At 40.0% G+C, this 18,023-nt stretch overlaps 1 protein-coding gene across 5 annotated transcripts in view; it reads right to left on the minus strand.

Annotated features, from left to right (window-relative positions):
* Window positions 1–18,023, minus strand: part of LOC125453382 (kelch-like protein 1) — a 351,831-nt gene that overhangs the window by 194,541 nt on the left and 139,267 nt on the right. For all 5 annotated transcript variants that reach the window (XM_059646484.1, XM_048532887.2, XM_059646486.1 and 2 more), the window contains exon 2: window positions 17,233–17,415. In XM_059646484.1, coding sequence (XP_059502467.1) covers window positions 17,233–17,415 — 183 coding nt within the window. The remainder of the gene's footprint in view (window positions 1–17,232; window positions 17,416–18,023) is intronic.

Consider the following 18,023-nt stretch of genomic DNA (forward strand, 5'->3'; position numbering starts at 1 on the left):
GACATGAAAATTAGCCAGATGGTTTACATTGAGGAAGAAGGTCTTAAGTTACAGGAAGATATAGATGGGTTGGTCAAATAAGTACATCAGTGCTAGATGGAATTTCACCCTGACAAGGGTGAGGTAAAGCACTTTGGGAGAAGTAACAAACAAGCAAGCACTTAATGAATAGGAGGTCATCGAGCAAATCAAAGAAACAGAGGAATTTTGGGGTTTATTTTTAATAGAATCTCTGCAGTGTGGAAATGAGCCATTCAGCTCAACGAGTCCACACTAACCCTCTGAAGAGCTTCCCACCCAGGCCCATTCTCTTACCTTATACCTGTAACCCTGCATTTCCCAAGACTAACACACCTATCCTACACATCTATGGACACCATGGGTAATTTAGCATGGCCTATCCACCTAACTTGCACATCTTTGAACAGTGGGAGGAAACTGGAGCTCCTGAAGGAAACCTATGCAGACAAAGGGAGAATGTACAAACTCCACACAGACAGTAACCCAAGGGTGGATCAAATCTGGGTCCCTGTGCTGTGAGGTGGCATTCTGAATGGGTAGTTAAGAAAACATATGGAGACTTGTCTTTGTCAGCTGTGGCATTGATTATATAAGTAGCAACAAAACTTTAGTTAGGCCACCGCTGGATTGCAGTGTGCGGTTCTGGTCACGACACTATGGGAAGGAAATGATTGCACCGGAGAGAGTTCAGTGGAGATGTTGACTGGGATGGAGCAGTTTACCTGTGAAGAAGGGTTGGATGAGCTCGGGTTTCCTTTAAAGCAAAAAAGGCTGTGAGGCAAGCTGATTGAGTTGTACAAGTTTATGTGGGGCATAGACAAGTTCAATAGAATGCAGCTGGTCTTTCTGATTGGAGGTCAAATACAAATGGGCATAATTTTGAGGTAAAATGCAGGAGGTTTAGAGGGGATTTTAAGGAAAATATGTTCACCCAAACGATTGTGGGAATGTGGAATGCACTGTCTGGTAGTGTTGTTGGAGCAGGATACCTCACAACCTTTTTAAAAAAAGGTTGGATGAGTACTTGAAATGTCATAACATTCAGGGCTCTGGGTCAAGTAGGGATGAGTATAGAATTAGAGTAGGTTTTATTGGTGCTACATGATGAGCTGAAGGGACTCTTCTGTACAGTATGATTCTGTAACCTCAGAATATGTCCCAGTCATTATTTATACAACTCTATAGAGTTTCCCATAACCATAAAAATCAAGCTTATGTGCCTTGCTTTCTCCTGCCTAAAAAAAATGCAAGTTCTTTTAGTCACAAAACTTAATTTAAAATAAAAAAAAACAGAAAATGTTTTCTAACATAATGTAAAATAAGCAATAAAGCGTATACCATGGGTACATTTTAATTACTACTGAAGTTCAAATTAGCCAAATCTGATGAGCTAGTTGTTCTGTGAAACTTCCAACTTTCAGTTTGATTATCAACCATTGGTTAAACTGTTATTGTCTTACATGACCGGCCAGAGTGTTGAAATTTTCTCCAGTTAACAATTTGATTCTGATTGGTTAAGGTGCCACATAAAAGGTTATTGAACAAAACTGGAGCTGGTATGAAAGAGGAACTGACACCTGGCACAGATCAGCCATTACCTTCTCGGATAGCAGGGCAGATTTGAGGGTCTGAAGGGCCTCCTCCTGCTCCTATTACTGATTTGTTGTGGTTTAATTCCACATCAGAGCCACTGAATGATTGTACTAGTTTAAAGTTCAGTTATCTTTCAGAAATAATAGTGCTCTGCCACAGAAAAAATAAATCCAAAAATCTAACCCCTAATCTGCCATTTAGTTTAAAGTCAACATGACTTGAGTGTTGCTAACATTTACAGTTACTCTCCCAGGAGACTTCCTGTCATGGTGGGTTCCATTCCTTTGTCCTCAGCATCCACAATATCTAGTCTGCACTCTCTGACTTCTATCATCTGAAAGTATTGAGGTCGACCTCTTTTTCTGCTGCTCTCCAGAAGAAGACTCTTGCGTTTTGCAGCTCTGATCAAATGGTCGAAATGACATTTTCATTTCTGGATGCCATTTTTTTAAAGAGTTCTTTTATTCTTTCAATTTCAGCAACTTCTTCATTTGTCTTATGGCCTATATAGGGAATGCTTAGTACGTGTCTTAGCATTCTCATTTCAAAGGCCTCTATTTTCTTCCACAGTTCCTTACTCACTGTCTATGTTTCTGGGACATACAGGAAAGTGGATGTTTGAATGTCAGGAACTGCATTAAGAAAAGTGAAATTCAAAAGCCAGTAAATGATTTCTTTATAACTTAGCTTCCGGTAAACATGTGGTACCTTGATAGAGAGAATCGCTGAAGAAAAGGGAAAAAAAAGCACCTTGTTTTAAGACAAAAGAAAAACAGTTGGCAAATGCAGTCAACTAGAACATCTTCACTTCGACTTGCTGAAGACAAATTATTCACAGTCCTCTAGCTGAACAATGGCTTCAAGGATAGCAACTGGATTCAGGATGTTTGGAGACGAACATGTGCTCTTAGTCCGCTGACTAATTTGGGAACTAATTACTGAAAGGCACTGGAATGAGAAACTGTGACTTTTAAGGGTTGTTTTGCTTTATTTGAACAACCGCTGAGAAAATGTGTTTTCCCTCTATTGCTACATTTTACACAGCAGGTTAATGGATTGATTGGCAGTTGAAGATCTCTATTAAGATGTCCTTCCAATAGGTGGCTGAAAAGAGGCCTCTATTACAAAGATCAGTATTGAAATGTAGCAATAACAGAAGCACAAAAAAGCACTTCTGTCTGAGCAAAGGAAAGAATGAAACTAAAATGTAACAATTAAATTCATGAAAGAATACAAGGATTTTGTCAGGCTATGTATTTTGAAAGTGACTCGGGTAGAAGTCTTGCAAAAAACAGATATTCTAGTCCGAAAGCGACTGTGGCTTCTTTGGAAATAAATGATCAGTGCAAATTGGGAAAAATAAAACTTACATCTGTATAGGCAGCCATATAATAGGAAAGAAAATTAGTCACCTTATCGAGCATAGTATTAAACATGCCTATTGCTGAGAATACTTTCCCTTCAAACAGAATTGAAGTGTCAATGTGGAGGGCAGGGTTCAATAAAGTAGCCTAAAAATCTCACAGAAAATAGCTGGGTCGTGAAAAGGTAACTGATAATCAAAACATGACACAGAAGGATGGAAAACATATACATAGAAGAGTGAAACAGAAATTAAATCCATAAAAGGTAATAATTGTAAAGAGTCAAAGCTGAAGGCTTTTTATGTGAACACAGGTAGCAGCTGTAACAATTTAGATAAGTTGATGGCACAGATAGAATTAAATGAAAATGACTTGATAGCTGTTACAGAGATGTGGTTACAGGGTGACCAAGACTTGATATTCAAGGATAATGGGAACTGCAGATGCTGGAGAATCCAAGATAACAAAGTGTGGAGCTGGATGAACACAGCAGGCCAAGCAGCATCTCAGGAGCACAAAAGCTGACGTTTCGGGCCTAGACCCTTCATCAGAGAGCCTATCTGATGAAGGGTCTAGGCCCGCAACGTCAGCTTTTGTGCTCCTGAGACGCTGCTTGGCCTGCTGTGTTCATCCAGCTCCACACTTTGTTATCTTGATATTCAAGGATATGTGATATTCCATAAGAATGTTTCTAGGAGGATAAGAAAGTCTGGTACAAATACAGAAGTTTCTGGAAAAGCTCAGCAAGTCTGGCAGCATATGTGAAGAAAAAATCAAGGTTAATATTTCGGGTCCGGTGATCCTTCCTCAGAACTCAGTTGAGCAAATGATATTTTGGCCTTTATACCTTCATTATTTAAAAACAAGTAGATCTTGTTTCAACTCTATAGGGCATTGCTGCAGCCTGAAGTATTCTGTATAGTTTTGGTCTTCATATTTTGAAAGAATATAAAGAATTAAACATTGCAAAAATATACTAACATTGATGGTAATTCAAAAGAGATTCAGTAGATTGATTCTTGATATGAAGAGTTTGACTTGATGGGAATAGCTAAGCAAGTTTGGGCTTTATTCATTAGTGTTTAGAAGACTGAGGAGTGATTTTTTTGAAACATTTTAGATCATGGAGGGGCTTGATACAAGATGATTTCACTAGCGGGAGAACTATGAGCAAGGAAACATGTTTACAGAATTAGAGAACACTCATTTAAAACTAAGAAATGAAGGATTTTTATTTTTGAAGGATGGTGAATGTTTGAAATTCTCTACACCAGTGTGCTGTGGAGGCTAGATCACTGAAAACAGTTAATGAAGAGGCAGATAGATTTTTGAAATGTTGAGAAGTTGAAGGCGGTGATAACCAGCCTAAAAGAAGAGTTAACACCTTGGGCAGTTTAGCCATTCTCTTTTTGAATGAGGAGCTGAAAGGTCTGCTCCTGCTCCCACTGCTTATGTTTTTCTTGTTCTTTATGTTTATGTGGTTCAAGGGCAGTATAGTGGCTCAATGGTTAGCACAACTGCATCACAGCACCAGGGACCCAGGTTTGATTCTTGCTTCCGGCAATTGTTTGTGTGGAGTCGCATGTTCTCCCCGTGCCTCTGTGGGTTTATGTTAGATAATCCAGTTTCATTCCATAGTCCAAAGGTGTACAGCTAAGGTAGACAGGCCATGCTAAATTGCCCCACAGTGTGCAGGGATGTGCAGGCTAGGTGGGTTATCCATGGTAAATATAGGGTTACAGGGATAGGGTGTGAAGTTTTTCAGAGTATTGGAGCAGATCTGATGGGCTGAATGGCCTCTATTCTGCACTGTAGGGATTCTATGATTATGCTCAAACTGCTTATTATTAATATGATGGACACTGTAAAGGGTTGGGAGCATCAGAAATGGGGGAAAAGAGATTAGATGCCAGCCGTATCATGAACTTTGAGTTATTTTCCTTTTCATTCTCTTGTAGCCATTAGCAAACAAGTTCATAAAATTTTGATGTCTCCCTTCTTTGTCAATGACCTGGGTAACCTGTGCTCTTCAGAAACCCATCTGAGCTCTGTCATGTTCTCTTTCTCTAAATTAGCCTGAAGGCTCCATTCTATCTGAATCTGCTGACAATTCAGAACATGTTCCAGCCCTTACTCTTTGTCTCAATCACAAATATTTACCAAATACAAGCTAAGGGAGTTAGACAGTGAGCTAGAGGGAAGGAAGATGATTGTGAATGTCTACATTGTGATCTGTGATAAATACTGCTTACATCTTGTGACGTAATTCTAAGATGACTTATTATTTCTGTATTGGAATATTACTAGCCAGACGTGAACCACAATGTATTAGAAGCCAAACATTGTCCAATGCTCTTTCCATACTAAGCGCAGACAATTTTCCCTTCCAAGAAAAATGAAGAGAATTGAATTGATAAATGGCTATCAGAAAATCTGCACAAGTTTGAAGGCATATCATGTATTGATTCCTGTGCTATGTGAGACCAAATTGTGTGCAGTTCTTATCTCCTTATCTGAGCAAAGGTGTTCTGCCTATGGAGACTGTACAACAAAGATTCGCCAGACGGACTCCTGGGATGGCATGATTGACATATGAAGAGAGATTGGATCAGTTCACTGGAGTCATGAAAAATGAACAATAATTTCATGGAAACCTATAAAATTCTAACAGAATCAGACAGAGTAAAAACAGAAAAGTATGTTTTCGATGACCAGTGAGTCTAGCACCAGGGGTCAAAATTTAAAGATAAAGGCTAGGCCATTTAAGACTGAGATGAGGAAAAATGTATTCACTCAGAGCAGTGAGTCTATGGAATTCTCTGCCACAGAAAGTGGTAGACGCCAAAACATTGAGTGTATTCAAGAAGTAGATTGATATAGTCCTTAGAGCTAAAGGGATCAAAGGCTGTAGGAAGACCAACCGTGATCATACTGAATGGTGGAGCAGGCTTGAAGAGCCAAGTGGCGTAATTCTGCTCCTATTTTCTGTTTCAAAGCCAAAAGCATCCCTAATTCTAGCCATAATCATGGTCAAAAGTTCACTGTCATTGCCAAAACTGATCTACAGTCAACCACTTATCTTTAAGCAAGTATTTGAGCATAAAATAAAAAAAATAGAAAATGCCAGGAATGCAGAGCAGGCAAGGCAGCATCTGTGATCACAGAAAAGGAGGTAACTTCTTCAAAACTTAAATGTGATTTTCCGTTTCAACAGTTGTTTCCTGACTTGTCCTTCCAGCATTTTCCGTTGTTACTTCAAATTTCCAGCACCTGCAACATTTTGCTGCGGTTTAAGTGCTCATAAACATCAAGGACTAAAATTACTTCCAGTTTTCCCTATATCCTGTGGGAAGGTATGTGACATTGGCTTCGGAGTAGTTTTCCAAGCTCGGCCTGCTAACACCCTCGATTCAGATTATTGCGTCCACAATGGTTACAGTAACATTACTGTGCTCAAAACAGTTTGTACATTGAATAATAAAGTTCCGTTGGTGAATAGATAAAAGTGAAATAAATTGTCTTTGAAATCCAATTGTGTTCTGAAGCCTGTTCAACCTGAATCATTCTGGAAATGAGCTGAGCATCATTTTTGGCGAGTTTCATGGAGGGTTTCTCTCTGTGAGGCCAAGCGAGCTTTCTCACACTGTGTTTGCAAAATCCCCTCATTAACCGTGCACCTATTGCACCTCACTCCTCCTATTCTCCTTGTGCACAAAACGCTGGACCTCCTAGTCATCTTTAAAAGGCTGCTTCACACTTGGCATTGTGCTGTCAGCCTGGAGCTGCCCTGTCCTTGTGTGCTGTCCTGCTGAAGGCAGATAAGGGAAACTTGGTTCCCAGCTTTGTGGATTGGGACTTTGAGGTCCTGGAAGATGAATTGATGTAGAGGAGCCTTGTCCTCTTTCTCCAGAATCAGAAGAGGAGGCTATGACACCTGACCCTGCCAGCCTGGTCCAAGATTGATCCCCCAACCCAATCACCAAATCACCATTCATGATCTTCACCATTTGGAGAAATGCCCAGCAGTGTAGGATTAAGATCAATGACCTTCTTTTCCACCATCTTCTCTTTGCTACCTCACACTAACTCTGCCTCTGATCCTGCACTTATCTTCCACCAAGGGTCACAATTTATCACTTTCATTGTCATTGCTTCACCATCACTTACTCGCTCTCACCCCTCTCCAAGTTATTGATGCCGCCTGGCCTCTGTGAAACCTCTTCATTCACTCGGGACACCTCACCATCTTTCCCCCATTTGCAGCAGCTCTAACAGCTATGCTGTCCACTTTCATCTTATTAAGTCCCTCCCTTCCTCTCATTTCAGGAGAAAACCATCCATAATAGCATCAAAAGATGGGTTGTGCAGTGCCTGAAATTTATCTCCTCATCCACTCAGAAGGCAAGATCTTAGCCTTGGCTTGCAAGGACTGGCTCCTGTGGAGATGCCAAATCATCCATGTCCCAACAACTACATTGTGAGATTGTCCATTGCTTTGTTATTATCCCAAATGCTGCCACTGTGAAATAATTTTTACCATGACAGAACTATACCCCTTGGTCGCAACATAATCTTTTTTGTCTCCTGCAGGCACAAGCAGCATCAGCACAATCTCTGCAGTCAAGACAGTCATCTCACAAAACAATCCCTCCTCAGTCTCTGAGGGAGAGGGCAGGGATGCCACAGAGGATGCATTGGTAAGACTGCCTGTTGTCCCATTATCAGCTCAGATAATGGTAGTTTGGTCCATAAATTAGCTAGATTAGAATTGAAAGTGCGTGGTGGGCAAATCATTGCCATGTTCCTGCAGATGATGAAGGAGGAAATGTCCCTGGCCGCATGCAACCAGAGATCTGTTACATGCTCAGCCCCAAGCAGGAGAGGGTCACACAACAGTGGTAATTCATGACTTCACAAGCAAAGACAGAGAAGCAGACAGGTTTGTCGGGACACTGGGAAACCTGGCACAAACAGCAATGTGCTTGGGATCCTGCTGCCCTCAGCCATGCAAACATTTGGCTGCCTCCATGGAAGGGCTAGCAATTCCATGGAAAGTCAGGTCTGGGAGTTTCAGACCCTACTGGATACGTGCAAAGTTTGATACTCTGCATCAGCAGAAACGTAACAACAAGGTGAAAGAGGAACCTTGAACTCCCTTCAGATGTCCCTTCCTCACAAAGGAGACAGAATGCTGCCAGTGGCATTCAGCCTGAAGAGGTGGCACATATAAGCCCCTCAGAATGTTCTCTCAGGGCTTTTCAGAGGCAGCTGGTTCTCCACCTCGACTGCATCTCTCTGTCCTTTAGGACATCAAGCCAATGTAGTCAGGACACATTCAGCACATCTAGGCCCTCTAGGCCTTAAATGCTGTTGGGGTCATCCAAACAAAACTCAGAGGCCAACACTGTAGGGCAAGCTTCCTCTACCCTAGATCTTCACTGAGATGTGGTGGGACAGAAAGTAAGAAGGTGAACTTCTAAAGGGCAGGGTTGACATTCTGTTGTAAATATGGTGATCACATTTTTAAATACATGTTCACTTTTAATCATCAACTGAGAGAACAAATGTGTGTCTTGCAACAACTACAATATTGAAGGTACAGAACCTAAGTAGTGCTACATGAGGTTTCATGATCCAGAAAATGAAGTGTGCAACTCCATGCGCAGTATACAGGTCCTTGGAATGTGCTTGCTATTTTGACAATTGGGTTAACCTTTCTCGGTCATTATACGTTGATCTTGTAACATAGCGATTATTAGCTTTAATCCCTAACGCAGCATGATGTGGCCAGGTGTGCCTGGGGCTAGATTTGGATATCACACAGTAGTTTAATTCTCAATGTTCACATATTTAGTGCTCTTTGCAATCACAAGTGTCTTTCAAATGCATTGTATGGGTGCTTGTGTAATGTTGTTGCCCTTTGAAGGCCTCATGTTTTTCAAAATTCGAAGGTCTCTCCCTCACAGCAGGAAACATATACTCCACCCACTCTGTGTGTGGTGGCAGTCATTTTTATTTCCATTGTGCACTTGTTAGCTACTGTATGATGGAAAGAAAGATTGCTCCTGGTTGAAGTGGCGACAGCTCCAAAAGCGAGCCATGAAGCCTCTGGTGAATTGAACCTTTTCTTTTCACACCTGAATAAAACTTATGTTCTTAGCTTTATCACTAACTACATTCAAGGAAAGCATTCATTTTTAATGCTAACAGCTGCTGTTTGACATTAGACACGATACGTGTGCTCAATCTTGCCACATTTGAGAAAACATCAGACATTCGTACTTACCTAGACTGAGAAGTACTCATGTACTACAATTAGCAAAACTTAAAGGTAACATCAATTCTCTGTTTACCTGCCAGCATAAACAAAATCCATTCTGTCAGAATAATGGGCTATAAATTTCTTTCCTCCAGCAACAAGGCGTTACTAAATATACACAAGCACATTATTAATAGTCTGTGCAACCAAAGCCCTCACTGGTTTAATTAGTTCGAGTCCCTCTTGCATTATGTTCTTCATTTCAAGCAGTTGTTTCAATATTGTGGTGGTACTTCAACAAGATTTCCATTCTCTGCTTCTAGGTCTCTGATGGCTGAAGGTGGTGGAACATCTGTGCGTTCATTTTTATCTGATACAAATGAATCACCAGTGTGGAACAATTCAGGCTGTTATATCTCACTAAGGAAGATGAGCAGCCTGCAGAAACTATTCATGATCTATTAGTATTCTTAATGTAAGCATTCACTTGCAGAGGCCTCCTGTTTATTTCCATAAATTAGCACAGTGTATACAATAGAAATTTCTCGAAGTTTGGACCAAACATAATATTCAGCTTCCTCGTCCAGTTATTTTTCAAACATCTCTATTTATGTTAAGTCAGCAGTTGATTGCAGTGTCAGAGCAGCAATTGGGGAAAAAATGTGCCAGAACAGTAATGATTTAAAATGTGTACATTGAAAGAGTTATCAGATTGGAGCGGTGTTAATAATAGTGTAAATGGCTGAAGAATAATTTAATACAATCAACAAGTGATTTCCAGTTCTTTATTGACTATAAATGAAGGAAGTAGCCCACTTTTAATGGCTGAACTAATGTTCACCATGGAAAACTGATGTTGATTTCAATGAATATAAATTCCTGAACTAGCTTCTAAACCAGTGAGAGCTTTGGTGGAGGTAATGGTTCTTCTCTGGGTGGAGAATGGTTTGGTTACTGAGCATTGCAACTTAGGAAGAAGAGAATTACTTAGACTCCATCTGAACTACTCTGCACAATTCTGGGTATCTAACCATGGGACCTTATTATGTCTCAGGCATGGTGAACCTCAGATTAAAGACTATAAGATAGAGGAACAGAATTAGGCTATTTGGCCCATCAAGACTTTCCTGCATTCAATCACTGCAGATAAGCTTCTCAAGTCCACTTTCCTGCCTTCTCCCTGGAGGTCTCATACCAGTTTTGAGGTCTTCTTCAGTGGTGGCTTCCGGGCATTCCAGCAGCAGGGCATGCCAATCTCATCCTAGCATGGAAGTCTTCTTTAGCATGAAGGTCTTGTCCTAGTGTGGAGGTCTCGTTCCGGCTTTTGGCGGGCATCTCTCCCAGCACGGTGGTCTCAGCATGGCGTGGCAGCTGCCTTTTCCCAGAGGGGCAATCCCAGCTTGGCAATTCAGTCTTTAGGTCTCATTCCAGCGTGGAGGTCATTTTCAGTGGCGATTTCATAGTATTACAATGTTCATCATTTTAATCAGCTTTCCCCAAAATGAAATTGATCTGAGATGGACTTTGCTTTAATTTTAACGTTCTTTTTCTAATTGATAACTTATTTCATTAATAAAGGCACCATGGTACGGTGACTCATAATTTTTTCACTTTTTTTGGTTAAAATGCATATAACAATAATTAGCTATTCTATTCTATTCTAATAGTCAATAACCTATCTGTCACAGCCTTCTGCAACAATGAGTTCTGCAGATTCACCACCCCCTGATTGAAGAAATGGTGGCTCAGTGGTTAACAATGCTTCCTGAGAGAGATACGGACCCAGGTTCAATTCTAGCCTTAAGTGACTGTCTGTGTAGAGTTTGCACGTTCTCCCTGTGCCTGTGCAGGATTTTTTAGGTGCTCTGGTTTCCTCCCACAATCCAAACATGTGCAGGTCAGGTGGAGTGGTAATGCTAAATTGTCCAGGGATGTGTATGGGAATACAGAGTAATGGGGATGAGTGGGAGAGGGGAGTGGTTATGGATAGGATTGTCTTTGGAGTGTTCTGTGATTATATTCCATTTGCCAATTCTTTGCTCACTCTCCCCGCCTACTCAAGTCCTTCTGCTACCTTCCCGCTTCTTCAACACTACCTGTTCATTCATCTATTTTTGAGTCATCTGCAAACTTATCAACAATGGCCCCAGTTCTTTCGGACAGATATTAAGGTATAATGTGAGTAGTCATAGTTCCAATACTGACCCCTGAAAAACTCCACTAATCGCTGGCTACCATTCTGATTAAGACACTTTCTTCCCCACTTTCTGCCTTCTGCCAATTAGCCAGTCCTCTATCCATGCCAATACTTTGCCCCGACACCATGGGCTTATACCTTATTGAACAGCATCCTGTGCAGCATTTTGTCAAAGGCTGCTGTAAATCCAAATGTATCATGTCCACTGGCACTTCTTAATCTAACTTGCTTGGCACCTCCTCAAAGAATTCCGGCATTTTGTCAGGTATGACCCCTCTTGACCTACACACAAAGCCATGCTGACTCAGCTCTTTTTTACAATGTACTTCAAAGTACACTGCAACCTCATTCTTAATAATGGACTGTAATGACTAATGCTAGGCCTGCTGATGTACAAGTTCTGATCCTCTGCCTCTCTCCCTTCTTAAGCAGGGGTGTTACATGAGCCACTATCCAAACCTCTGAGATCTTCCCTGACTTCAGTGATTCCTGAAAGATCACCACCAATGCCTCTACAATCTCCTCAGCTATCTCCTTCAGAACTCTGGGGTTTAATCTAACGGGTCAGAGTGATTTATCCACCTTCAGTCCTTCCTGTTTCTCCAGCACCTTCTCTTTAGTGCTGGCCATAATGCTCACCTTTGCCCCCTGACTCTCCTGAAGTTCTGGTATGCAGAACTCGTGGTCTTCCATCACAAAGACTGATGCAAAGTTACGCATCATACTGGATGTTGCAATTCCCTTACTTCTGTTTTCAAGAAAGAAGACTAAATATTCTCCTAAACAGATGGCCACTCAAGATTCCAACCTGGAAGAGCTTAATACCAATTTCTCAAGTGTCAAGTCTTTTCTAAGAGAGATGCAGTATATGGATATTGACTTTTCTATCCTTTATAGTCACAGGTACTGAAAAACCTTTAGAGCACCTTTCAGTACATACTATTTTATTAGAATACCTTTTGTAGCATCAGCCAGCCAGGTTGTATTCTAACAATTTATGGATCATATCACTGAGAATGAACTGGGTAGCTTCTGTATCAGAGATTCTAGGAAGAACAGAGCACAAACATAACCCCAACGTCTCTTGAAAGATCACCACCAATGCCTCCACAATCTCCTCAGCAATCTCTGGTGTGTAGTCCATCTGATCCGGGTGATTAACTCACTTATAGGTTTCTCAGCTTCTACAGCACCTTCACTACACTCATCTCTGCCCTCTGGCTCTCCTGAAGTTCTGGTCTGCTGTTGGTGTCTTTCACTGTGAAAACTGATATAAATTACCTATTCAGTTCCACACAATGTTTTTGTTCCCATTTACTACTTCTCCAGTCTCATTTTTCAGTGGCCCCGTATCCACTATCTCCTTTCTCTTATCTTTCATATATCTAAATAAATCAGCTATCTAAATAAATAAATCTCCCCTTGTCAGTCATGGTTGCCTTGTCCTCCCTTAGTGTGCTCCTTCTTCCTTGGGATGAATTTCTGCTTTGCCTCCTGAATTACCCTTGAAAGTCCTGCCATTGCTGTTCCATTGTCTTCCCTGATAGGCTCCCCTTCTGTTCAACCCTGGTCAACTGCTCTGTCATGTCTTTGTAGTTACCTTTATTTAGTTATAATACCACTACATCTGAATCCAGCTTCTTCCTCTCAAACTGCAGGATGAATTCTATTATATTGTGATCACTGCCCCATGGAGGTTCTTTCACCTCAAGCCCCCTAATCAATTCTACCTCATTACACATCAGCAAATCCAGAAATGCCTATTCCCTAGTGGGGGCTACCACAAGTTGCTTCAATAAAACACTTTTTGAAACATGCCACAAATTCCTTTTCTTGAACTCTGCTACAAATCTGAAATTCCCAGTTCATCTGCATATTGAAGTCCTCAATGATTCTTGTGAAAGTGCCTTTCTTGCAGGATCTTTCTATCAATGCGTTATTTCTTCAAAACATCATGACTACTGCTAAAGAGCCTGTACACAATCCCCATCAGCATCTTTTTCCTTTGTGGTTCCTCAACTCTAACCACACAGATTCTACATTGTTTGATTCTACCTCATTTCTTGCTATTTATTTAGTATTTTTTCAAACAAAGCAACCCCGACCCTTCTGCTCATTTGCCTGTCTTTTTGATAGATGCATATCCTTGGATATTTTAGTTCCCAGCTCTGATTCCCTGACAGCAAAGTCTTTGTGATGCCCACAACATCGAACCCACAAATTTCAGTCTGTGTTACAAATTCATTTATCTTTTTTAGTATACAGCATGCATTTATGTACAACACCAAAACCATTAGGCCTAAATTGATTTGGTATGATTTGATTTGATTTGATTTGATTTGATTTATTATTGTTACTTGTCGCTAGGTACAGTGAAAAGTTTTATTTTTGCATGCAGTACAGGGAGACCATACCATACAAAGTGCATCAGGGTAATAGAACAGAGTGAAGAAAACGGTGTTACATCTGCAGAGAAGGCATGCAGAGAATGAGATCAACACTAAATTTAAAATTTGACAGGTCCGTCCAAAAGTCTAAGAGCAGCAGAGATGAAGCTGTTCTTGAATCTATTTGTACGTGTATTCAAAATTTTATATCTTCCGCCCAATGGAAGGGCGTATAACCGGGGTGGGAGGAGTCTTTGATTATGTTGGTTGTTTTCCCAAAGCACGAGGATGTATAGATGCAGTCAATGGATACAAGGTGTGATGGGCTGGGCTATGTTCACAACCCTCTGTAGTTTCTTGCAATCTTGGGAAGAGCTGTTGCCAAACCAAGCTGTAATACATCCCTTTAGAATGTTTCCTATGGTGCATCTATAAAAACTGGTAAGAGTCTTTGTGGGCATACCAAATTTCCTTAGCCTCTTGACGAAGTAGAGACATTGTCAACACAGTGTAGAGCTGGAGGAATACAGTGGGTCAGGCAGCATCAGAGGAGCAGGAAAGTCAATGCTTCAGGTGTACACCCTTCATCAATTGGAGACACTCTTGAATATTGCATCTTTTCCCTGTGTCATAGCTGTCCCCTTACCTGTTGTGGCTGAAGTTAGATTCCTGACACTTTCCAGACTCTCTTTCTGACTACTCATTCTGGAAACATTAATAATCTCTTCTGAGTCCTCCCTATCAATGCAAGACCAGTGCTACAATCTGGTAGGACTACAGCAACTTTATTTTAGGTCATGGAGTCAGCATTATTATACTATCCCTCACTGTGTTGATGAAGCAACAACCACTCCTTCACACTTAATTTTAAAATTGAAATGTAAAACAAATTATTGATGATAAAACCGTTACGAATAACTGGAAAGCCAAGTGAAAGAAAAATGCTTCTGTACTCAAATATATATATAAAATTCCAATCACACTTTTCAAACTAATTAATGATGACTCCAGATCTTAACCTTAATCATTAAATACAGATGTCTGCCATTCCATTGCCTTTTGGCCACTTGCGACTAATTGCTATTTGTTCCATTTTCCCAGCTTCCACCATTAACTTTGGGTAATAGGATATGTGAAAATTGTCATATTCTGTAATGTATATAACATACACACATTGTCACAAAAACAAACATAAAGCTGGTAGAATAGTGTTTCTTCCTGTATGGAAAACATATTTTACGCAATTAGGCATTAACTATTAATTGTAATAAGTTAAACTTCTTCACCCCAAAAGATGTGTTCATTATAATGATATTAATTAAGCATTAAAAACTGCAATTAAAATGTGTTTCAAATTGAGCATAAATATATTTCACCTCTGCATGGTATCTAATCATTATTTCCACACATGTAATTTGTTGCAGATGTCACAATCATGCATTTGCTGTAGGTATTTTTAAAACCCAATTGCATGAGATTCCATTAGTGCAGGTGTGTAAGTAGTAAAATTATTAATGACTTCATTGTACATAAAAGCTTAGTGTGCCTAGAGGCCACTTTACATTCCAGCTTTTATAAATGTAGAAACATGGTCTATTTTGACTTCCTTTTGTTTGAAATACTGCACAGGGAATCTCACACAGATAGGGAGCATGCTTCCTCAACTATTACAACCTGCCATGGTTAGCCCTTTTTTAAAAGCTGATTATCCATGAATAATGTTTGTAAATTGTTTCAATAAAAAAATGAAATATAGCAACAATTGTCTTAAAGTATGTAAAATATATTTCTCCACCTGACAGCGGGCCTGCAAAATGAGTAGAAATTTGTAAATCCTTTATCTTTAGTTAGCTGCAGACCAATTCCAGTATTTTTGCTTTGCTTCCAGTAGAGTATGTTGCCTACACTTCCTTTACTGGAGCAAACGAAACTTGCTATGTTAATAAGGCAAAAACCGCTCTTTCACACAATACGCATGTTAAAATTGAGATGTAAAATAAATTATTAGTGATAAAATAATTAGTAATAATTGAAAAGTCATGGAAGAAAAATGCTTGTGTTCAATTAAGAGAAGTAATTTCAATCACAGTTTTTGAACTAACTAATAATGACTCCAGATATTCATCTTAATCATTAAAAGTGGACATTGGCCTCTCCATTATTCTTTGTTCATTTGAGGCCATTTGTATATGTTCCATTTTCTCAGCTTCCACCTTCAACTGAGTTCAATACATGAAAATTGTGATACTTTATGATGTATATAATATATACATATTGTCACAAAAACAAAAATAAAGTTGGTAAAATATTGCTTTTTGCTGTATGGCAAACACTACTTTTAGACAATTAGGAATGAACTATTAATCATATTAAATGAAACTTTTTTTTCAGCAAGACTGTTCAACATAATTTCAGGCATGCATTCAGCTTAGCATCCCAATATTTGAGTCTGGAAATAAGTTTGAATTTGACCTTCCTCAGAGAATTCATTCATGCACAGAAGTTAAGGCCATAAGATGTAGGAGCTAGATAGGCCAGTTGATCTTTTGAACCAGTACCACTGTTCAACAAAAATGTGGCTGATGTTATACTTCAATTTCACCTTCTCACCCAATCCCCATTCCGATTGATCCACTCAGCACCCAGAATCCTGTTGACCTCTGCTCAATAAGCATTGTATATGCTTGATGATTAAGCATCCACAGGACGCTTGGGTAGAAAGCTCCAAGGATTCACACCTTCTTGAATAAAGAAATCTTTCCACATTTTAGTTCTGAATGAGTCAGCCCTTGTTCTGAGATTATAACGCATCTTTTTGATTTCGCCCACCCCACCCGGAGAACACATATTTCAGCACCTACAGAATCAACAATGTTCTGTTTCCATTAAACAATCTCTCTTACATTGGAAATCCCTCCATAACAGCTTCATTTTTTGGGGGAGAGGGTGGGTGTGTTAGTACAACAAACGGAATGCAACGGTTCAAGAAGGCAGCTCACCACCATCTTTTGAATAGCAAGTAGGGCTGGCCCAGTTAGTGGTGCCCATGACCCATGAATGGATTATGAAATATGAAATTCAATGGAAAATGGGCCCACTATACTTTATCTCTCATTATTGGATAATCCAATCAAGTGATTTATCATTGCCCTCCCTCCCCAGGAAAGTTCTTTAGTTAAGGCGGCCAAACAGCACGGCACCATATCAATTCCCTCGTTAATTACAGACTAATTATCTTTCCTTGGCTGAAGGCGATATACTTTTAGCTGGAGTTTAATGAAGAAGGGTATTCCACTCAGTATTTTCAAAGAATGCCAAGGCGTTCCTGAGTAGAAGCTTCTTTTTTAACAAAGAGATCAGTTTTAAATCACTCAGATTGCTTTAAACAGGAGAAATGTAGAGATGCCCTACCTATGAGCAGGTATCTTTCGGTTTCCAGCAATCAGGATGACATCACATAGCTGCTGCTGCTTCAGATAGATCTCCATCTTACAAAAGGTTTGCTCTGCATGGTTTACAGCCTGGAAGAGCTCCTCAGAGCTGCCTGCTTCCAAATCACTGTGTGGCATCAGGGGATGGCTAGTCACTGTCAGCCTGCAGACCACAAAGGGAGAAATGTGTTGTTGATGAAGTACCAGAGATTTTGTAGCTTTAATCACGCTTTCTGCTGATAGCAGGCTGAAGGAAGCCAATATTTTTTAAAAAATCAATACATGCCAACGGCCTCCAACACAGAATATATGGAAATGAGTACAATCTATTCCTTGGAATCTTATCAAGCCTACCTGCTTTAACTCACAGGATGCCTTTATCATTAAGCCTCTTTTTATCTCCATGGCAGTTTTTCTTTGAGAGAAAATTGCTTCATGTTTCGAAAGCAACAGAGCACAGTGAGCAATATAAAAGATTGTCTCTCTCTAAATGGCTATTGGTAACCTCATTACTTCCTCTTGAAATCTTTCTTTCAGCAATCAGGCCACAGCGTAAAATTATCTAAACTTCAGTTATTGAGCAAATTAAAATAACAGTGATTTAAAGTCAATCACAGGCCATATAAACTCGATTAGTTAAATCAAAAATAGACAATACTGTAGAACTGACGTTTATATCCTCTGATCTAAGAAGTAATGCTGGAGTGATATTTATAACATAGGGCGGCTGGAGGCTCACTGGATTTGCACTGCTGCCTCCCAATATCAGGG

Source organism: Stegostoma tigrinum, chromosome 6, assembly GCF_030684315.1.
Source record: "Stegostoma tigrinum isolate sSteTig4 chromosome 6, sSteTig4.hap1, whole genome shotgun sequence".
Taxonomy (NCBI): Eukaryota; Metazoa; Chordata; class Chondrichthyes; order Orectolobiformes; family Stegostomatidae; genus Stegostoma; species Stegostoma tigrinum.